Source organism: Acomys russatus, chromosome 9 (genome assembly GCF_903995435.1).
Source record: "Acomys russatus chromosome 9, mAcoRus1.1, whole genome shotgun sequence".
Classification (NCBI taxonomy): Eukaryota; Metazoa; Chordata; class Mammalia; order Rodentia; family Muridae; genus Acomys; species Acomys russatus.
Window position 1 is genome coordinate 65,610,476 of NC_067145.1, and position 8,437 is coordinate 65,618,912.

The 8,437-nt window shown below is 46.6% G+C and overlaps 1 protein-coding gene across 1 annotated transcript; it reads left to right on the forward strand.

Moving 5' to 3' along the window:
* Positions 1–308: 308 nt before the first annotated feature.
* Positions 309–7,821, forward strand: Zp4 (zona pellucida glycoprotein 4). The gene is made up of 12 exons (XM_051151476.1): positions 309–498; positions 751–872; positions 954–1,056; positions 1,965–2,123; positions 2,936–3,123; positions 3,624–3,721; positions 4,458–4,588; positions 4,987–5,176; positions 5,258–5,405; positions 5,730–5,808; positions 7,291–7,407; positions 7,715–7,821. The coding sequence occupies exons 1-12, from the start codon at positions 309–311 to the stop codon at positions 7,819–7,821; spliced, it is 1,632 nt and encodes a 543-aa protein (XP_051007433.1).
* Positions 7,822–8,437: the final 616 nt, after the last annotated feature.

Genomic DNA, 8,437 nt, shown 5'->3' on the forward strand with positions numbered 1-8,437 from the left:
GGCAGTCAGTCTTTTCTTTTTCTGAAGAGAAGCTGGTAGAAAAAGTACTACATGTAACTAACCAAGAAGCCTGCTTGTGGTCAAAAGGAACATGTTAACCCAATTCTGCAGACCCAGGGATTATAAAATTTAATGGGAAGCATCTGTCCACTATGCTCCCAGAAGGAAGAAATGACCCTTTGCAAAGTCCTCCACCTGCAGGCTGTAAAGCTATTTGCCCCAGACCAAGCCTTCCTCATATATATACAAAGAGCAGGCATTCTCTCTTTCTGTCTCACTCAGTAGATGTGGCTAGTGAAGGAGAGAGGATGGCTAGGCAGGCTCTGAGGAGTACTCTGTGGCTTCTGCCAGGCTTCTTACTGTGTTTCCCATTCTGTCCTCCTTTGAGTGGCCAGCATGTGACAGAGATGCCAGGTGTGCTCCACTGTGGGCTGCAGAACTTCCAATTTACTGTGACCCTCAGCCTGGAGGCAGAGAGGCCTGTGCTAACAGCTTGGGGTAAGTCAGACTCAACCAGGTACCTACCCTTAAACCTTAACCCAGGTGCCTTCCCGTCTTGACACGTTCCTCTTTTTTAAAAGCTCCACAGCGCCTGTGTACTGAATGAATGGGTCAGAACCGTGCTGCTTCCAAACCCACTTTGTCTTGCTAGTTTTCTGAATGATAGAAGTCCCTTGGGGTCAAGTGGTGGGCTGGATGTCCACTGATGGATGATTAACCCCTGTGCTTTTCACATTCCACCTTCCCTAGATAGCCAAGGGCTGCCTCACAGGCTGAAAAATGATTCTGCCTGTGGTACGTGGGTGATGGACAGTCCTGATGGATTCCTTGTGTTGGAAGCTGACTACAATGGCTGCTATGTCACTCTGGAGGTAAGCAGACCCACTACAAGTGGGACAAGAAGAATTCTTCCTAGCACCAGCCAGGCTGATTGCTGTCACTCGTCTTTCCAGGGCTCCCACTACGTTATGATGGTCGGAGTGCAAGAGGTGGATGTAGCTGGACCTGTGGCAGAGACGAGAAAGAGACTGCTTAGGTGCCCTTTGGACCTTCGAGGTAATTGTAGAAAGCATTCAGGCTGGGGGTGGACCTTCCTAGAAAGCAGCCTTGGGCCACTGCTGCCTACTCCCCTGCTCCGGTAGTAGCAACAACTTATTCCCTAGAAGGAATTTTTCTAACTTGTCCCTCCATGTCAGCCCTTAAGAAAATTAACTGTAGGGGGAGATTCCAGCAGAGGCTGCTTGTATGGCTCAAGCTTAGCACCTTACTTCCCTGGCTCAGGGCTATAAGTTCTCTCAGGCCTCTCACCAGGCAGCTTCATCTGCCATTTACAAAGTTGGAATTCAAATGGGAATTAACTCATCTTGAACCAGGAGCCTCCTCACCCTTCAAAAGGGGCAGAGAACTCAAGCCAGCAATGGGAAATAGCCAGAGGAGCCATCTCAGCTTGCAGACTCCCACTCCCAGCTGGGGACACTTGATCATCTAGCTAGGAAACCTTTGGGAATTCTTCCCTGGTGGTCTGAGAACCCTGTATCATGATTAGAACAGATTCAAACTCAAATTATCTGCTTACCCAAAACATAGCAGGGATGCAGACCAAATGAGTCATGAGCTATACTCAAGCCTGCTGCACGTCCCATGATTTGAAAAGCTCCTGTGGTATCTCACACCCATAGCAAAACTTGAAAAATGACAGGTGGTCATTGGAAGGCTCTGTAGGCCCTCACTGATCCTGTACATGCTGGGAGAATGCTCTCCTCAGAAGAGAGCTGTTTTGGAAGACTCTGACAAGGCGATTTAACATTCCTTTGGGATTTAACCTACAGTGCATAGAATCAAGGGGCTGATTGAGGCTGTCTGGGTGTTCTGGAGTTCCAAGGCCAGGCTTTTGACACTGATGGTTCACTGAAGGACCACCCTGAATGCCTAGCTTGAGCTCCTCTTTCCTCCTTAATATCCAGCCCCAGATGCTACAAGTACTGAAGTGTGCAGTCCTGTGCTGGTAAGGGAAAGGCTGTCTTGTGCTCCCTCGCCTATCTCTCCAGAAGACTGTGAAGAGCTGGGCTGCTGCTACAGCACTGAAGAGGAAGAGGCGGGCTCCTGTTACTATGGAAACAGAGGTGCATGCTTCCATCCCTGAAATCAGTTGAGAAAAGGGCCTTAGTGGCTTCTGGTGACACAGATCAGGGAAAGCTTTATTCAGATGGCAAATACAATACAAATAGTTGCTAGTGGATGGGCACTGCTGCCTAGAACTAGAACTTTCTACTCTTTCATCGCCTAATCTCCTAGAAAGCAAACAAAAGAAACCTGGAGGGACATTAGGAAATTAAGTCTTGTTTGTTTGTTTGTTTTTGTTTTTTCAAGACATGGTTCTTCTGTATAGCCTTGGCTGTCATGGACTTGTAGATCAGGCTGGCTTTGAACTCACAAAAATCCACCTGCCTCTGCCTCCCAAGTGCTGGGATTAAAGGTGTGGGCCACCATGCCCGGCCTAGGAAATTAAAGTTTTATGTGGCAGGTACTTAATTAACTGATAAATGCGTTTTCCCAAGAAATGGCCACTTGGGTGCCTGATAGCCTAAGATTGTATCTAGAGAGAATCATGCCCAAATGATTATTTTTCACAGGCTTCATATCCAGCTTGAAGGTTTTCCAGCACATTAAATGCCAAGAGCCCAAATCTAAGCAGTTTTAAAAAGGCAGGTGCTTCCACGCCTGCGCTACAAATGCAGCTGTGGCCAGTTAAAGCCTTGCCTCGGTGAGGGTGGCAAGGTCCTGAAGCAGGTGGTCACTGGGAGCCTGTTGCCGGGTCATCATCGGGAATTCCGACCTTGCCGTGGGGGTATCTGAAGCAACTGAATCATTAGAGTAAGGTCCGCCTGGCTCTGTCTAAGGAATGACCCAACTTCACCCATCTCTGATGTCCTAGTGACCTTCCACTGCACCAGAGATGGCCGCTTCTCCATTGCTGTGTCCAGGAATGTGACCTCGCCACCCCTGCACTTGGATTCACTACGCTTGGCCTTCAGGAATGACAGTGGGTGTGATCCTGTGATGACAACACCAACCTTCGCCCTGTTCCAATTTCCATTTACTTCTTGTGGGACCACAAGGCAGGTGAGAATAGCACCTTGGACTACTGAGTGGAAACAGTGCCATAGTGACTGGGAGAGAAGCAGTTGAGACATTACAGTCATGAAGAACAGTTCTGACTACTGTCTCCTGGGGAAAAGGCCTTGCTTAGAGGGTGGGTGCTTCCATGGGCATTCAGCAAATGGCTTTGTTGTGACCCAGCTTTCCTTCACCATTCTGCAAATATAAGGAGCAGGGCCCTCACATTTTCCAGGTCTAGGGTAATCCGGCAGGATGCTGACATGAATTGGGGTGGTCCATTTGCCTAATCTCAGTACTTGAATCCTCTCCTTAGTTCTTGGTTCTGACTCAAGTACAAGCCATGCTTTTCCAAGATATTTACTGCCACGACCTCATGCCTCTTTGTAGGGATCAAAAACCTAGAATACAGAATAGGGTAAGACTAAGAACTTGATCTGGGCAACATGAATGCAGTATTCAGCCAACAGATTGAAGTGACAGGCATCTCTTTACCCATTATACAGATCACTGGAGACCAGGCCATATATGAAAATGAGCTAGTGGCCATTCGGGATGTAAGAGTTTGGAGCAGTGGCACTGTTACCCGAGACAGCATCTTCAGGTAGAGTCACTTTTGACCTTGAGGCCAAAAGGTCTTTTCCTCATAAGATAAGAACCCTGGAGTAGACTGAGTGCATAGGAGAACACTTTGCAGCAGTAGGTGAATCTACCTGCAAGCTTGGTTGCCACTTGTATAGACCACCACTTACATTCACCTGGGTCTCTGCTCCCAACTTGATCACAGCCTCATTATCACTACAGGCTTCTGTTCTTCTACCTCATGGGGCTCTGTTTCTCCTCTGGGCCTCCTTTGCACTTTGTCTAGGCTGCAGCCAAAGGGATTCCTTCCAGATCTGATTTTGCCAGGTCTCACACTTGAGTTTCATTTCTGTAGGCTAAAACAAAACAACACAAGCAAATACTACCATTACCTTAAATGTTGCTTTCCTCTCTGAACGCTTGATGCTCTCAACTTCTCCAGCCCTCGGCTCATCCTTGCATGGCACCTCCCAGCTGGGCTTCTTGGCAGCCATTCTCTTCATGTCCCCTCACCTATAAGAGATTCACCTGCTCTGCATTAGTCACCAATCTCACACTGTACACTTGTTTCTCAGTTTTCTCACACCAACTCTCACTGGACCTATTTGCATAGTGACAGCAGAAAATAACTCGTAAGGGCAGAAGCCACCTCCATTTTATTTATGAACTTGGAAAACACCCGTCACCTAATCCTCAGAAGTTAAAATCGGCAGGTGCAGCCAGCACACCCAGGCTACTAATGTCTTCTTTTCCTGCAGGCTCCGAGTTAGCTGCACTTACTCTGTTCTCAGCAACACATCCCCGATTAGCATGCAAGTGCTGACTCTCCCACCACCCCTTCATAAGGCCCAGCCTGGGTCCCTCTCTCTGGAACTTCAGATTGCCAAGGGTAAGCTCTTCTTAGTTGGTGAATCTGGCCTGAAGTCTATCAGTGCCCTAACTCGGTGCCATTTAGGAGATGAGGCTATTCCAGTACTATACAGTTTCCTAGATCTGCTTATAACAGTTTTAGGGGTGCGTGTGTGCGTGTGTGTGCGTGTGCGTGTGTGTGTGTAAAGGTTACAGATCAATCTCAGATCAGCTCCTTGTGTGCCATCCACCTTGTTTTCTCATTGACCTGGAGTTTCTGTCTCGGCTTCACCAGCTCTAGGATTGCAAACACAGAGCATCAAGCCTGGTCTTTTTACACAGGTTCTGAAGGTCAAGCTCGGGTTCTCTTTCTTATACAGAAAGTTACCTCCTAAGTTATTGCCTAGCCCTACTTCAATTATGATTTTCGTTGTGCAGATAAAAACTATGAATTTTACTATGGTGCTGCTGACTACCCACTGGTGAAATTACTCCAAGACCCTATTTATGTGGAGGTCTCCATCCTTCACAGGGCAGACCCCTCCTTAGGGCTGCTGCTGGATCAGTGTTGGGCCACACACAGCCCTAACCCTTTTCATCAACCACAGTGGCCAATCCTGGTGAAAGGGTAAGTGGATCCTCCCTGTAGCTATATGGGGGTGGGTCCCCCCAAATAATCCCATCCCAACTACTGTGTGTCCTGGTTTAGATGCCCATATGCTGGAGACGACTATCAGACTAAAAGGATTCCTGTCCAGGAAGCGTCGGGCCCCTTTCCTTCTCATCACCAACGCTTTAGCATCTCCACCTTCAGCTTTGGAAACGCTGTAAGGGAGAAGCAGGGTTTTGGGGGACAGGTATGGCATCTCCTTCTGTGCCTTTGAAAACTTTTAAAACCCCAAGAGCTCAGGACTGTTTTGTCCTTCCACCTCCTCTCCAAGCTGGCTCTTTAACCTGTGACACTGGCTCATGGTGTTAAGGGCAGCCTGAAGGCGGTCCCAAGAACATGAGCGCCATCTGTTACCTGGACTCTGGTTCTTCAGGATGGCAGTGACATTAACTTGGCCACATCAAGATGGCCTTAACACTGTCTCAACTTCTTGGAGATGAAGTATGTGGTTTGGGGGATTTCTGATAATGGAAGATGTTTTACAACATGACATCTACTTGTCAACCTCCAGGTGTATCTGCACTGCAGTGCATTGGTCTGTCAGCCTGCTGGGACACCATCCTGTGTGGCAATCTGCCCTGCTTCAAGGAGTGAGTACCTAAGCTGTCTGTCTACATCACAGACAACGTGAATACTCAATGTTAGCCTCAGCCATTGAGCTAAGGGTTCACATTATCAATAAAGCTTCCAGGGTTGACTAGATTGCCAGAATCTTGAATTTTCAAAAATATAATCTATAAATCAACTTACACAAAATTTGATTTTAAGCCAGAAGCCAACCATGACCCAACATCTGGCTGAATTTAACATACATCATCACATCCAGAATTTTTTAAGTGGGAGAGTCTTTATGTTTATTTTTTAAAAATTTTAAGTAATTTATTCAGATAACACATAAATTGTTATCCCCTCACTTGTATCTTCCCATTCCCACCTCCCTCTCTCTTTCACTATTGTACCAACCAAGGACAATGCATGCAGTAAACCTAGAACCCCTATTTACATCTAGGCAATGGACAGCACATTCTCCACAGTTGTGTGGAGAGTGGGGACTGACCCTGACATGAACTCTAGTGTCCCCTATTTGACCACTTCCCCTTGGTGGGGAGGCCTGGTGGCACTCAGACGAAGAGTAAGAAGGCTACCAAGATGACACTTGATAGCTGTAATCATATGGTAGGGGAAGAGGTCCCCTTCTGCCACAGACCTAGCAGAGGGGAATAGATCCAGACTTTTAAACATGGGTTCTGGGGTCAAACTCAGGTCTTCATGCTTGCATAGCAATCACTTTACTGACTGACCTATGTCAATTTTCTCCTTTTACATTTGGCCTGTTCTCAAAAGTAGATGTCTAGACCTACCTGAAGGCAGGTGGGTATTCAGCGTGCCCTAAGGTACACATAGACACAGAGTGATCTGAAGTTGGCCAAAGCCAGACCTCCATACACACACATACACACATATGTGTGTGTGTGTCTGTGTGTGTGTATGTGTGTGCTTCTACTTGATCCATCCCACTTGACTAGTCTCTGAAACATAATTCATGAATCCTTAAATGTTTTATATTAAACAAAAATCAACTCCTAGTGTTTCAGTGTAGTCATGCTATAATACACAAGCCCAAGCCAATTCTGATTAGGCCCATTATTCCCACTTGCAAAGACAGTAGGTTGACTTTTCCCAGATCATTTAACTGAATAGATGTAGGAATGCAGCAGCTGTGTCTTTACTTCCTGTTCCAACATGTAGCCTCTGGAATATAAAGGAAACTGAATGCGTCTTCTGCGTTCTTTCTAGGAGAGGGTGATGGTTGCAGAATAGGAGGGGTGATCGCTGAATGTGTTTATCTATGTCCAAACCTCGGTGAAACTTTCCTATTTAACTTTTGTAGAGCTAAATAGAAAATTACAGGCTTGGCTGGGTTTGTATTAACACACAGTCTTTCTGTTCAAGGTTTGGGATGAAGATGTGTGCATCAAGGGACTTGGCTTTGTACCTCACTACCCTCACCCTTGGCTTGTACACACAACTGAAAATTCCCAACAAATTATAAATTCTCATCTCTCCACCAGGAAGAAGAAAATCTGAGCTTTATTTTGAGAACAACACAGCCAGCGTATCCAGCAAGGGCCCCTTGATCCTTGTCCACACCACCAAGGACCCTGGAGACATGCTTTATAGATACCCAAGTGAGTGGAAGGATACGGAATTGCTGGCTACTTCCTAGCTCATTAGAAAGTTGCATGCTTGTAATCTCAGCACTTGAAAAGCTAAGGCAGGAGGGGTGATTGCAAGGTCAAGGACAGCCTAGTTACATAGCAAGACCTTCTTACTCCCCTTATCCTTAAAAGCTGTTCTCTTGACCTATTCCTTACTGTCCAATGTATGCCCCACTCCCGAAGAAATCACCATTCCTGCAGGTTACTTGCTCCTGCCAATATCTAGAATGACTTGGAAGTTTCAGCTTATATACTAACCCACCTATCCACTCTGCAGGCACCCCCATGGATTCCTCTGCTCTCTGGGTATCAGGACTTTCTGCAACCATGATTGTCATTGGAGTCTTGTTTGTATTCTACTTGGCCATAAGAAAACAGAGATGAATTGCCCAGGTCAAGTGTATCAATAAAACTAACTACATGCTGGCATAGGCTGATTTTGTCATTTGAAAGATAGTCGAAGAGTTCATTTAGAATCGGTGTCTGAACATCTCACTTTTCTCACATAGGAAAGGGCAGCCCATCTCACCTGAGCAAAGAGTAACACATTGCCTCTTATTCTAGCTCTCCTAGACGAGCAAAACAATGGTTTGGTAGAATAGAATTGGGGGTGGGCTACATACCTAATTGGCCAGGTGTTTATATGTTCGAGATACAGAACAAGGCTTGGGGCAAAGGACGTGTCAAGCAAAGAGAACTAGTCTTTGGGTCACTACAGTCCTCTGGGGCCACATTTTTTAAAAAGGGGCCAGGCAGCCAGATAACAGGGACAGGGGTTAGTTTAAAGCAATCACTGGAAGTCATGTCTTGTGCATAGCTGCAGTCTCAGCACATGGGATTCCCAGGACAGACAAGCTAAAGGCCAGTTGAGGCTATACAAGAGACCCTGTCATTAAAAACAATGTCAGAAAGTAGCTCTGTGTTGGAGCACCTGCCTGGCTTGGGTAAAGCCATGGGCTTGGATCCTAACACCACCCTCACGTTTCTGTCCTTACTTCTA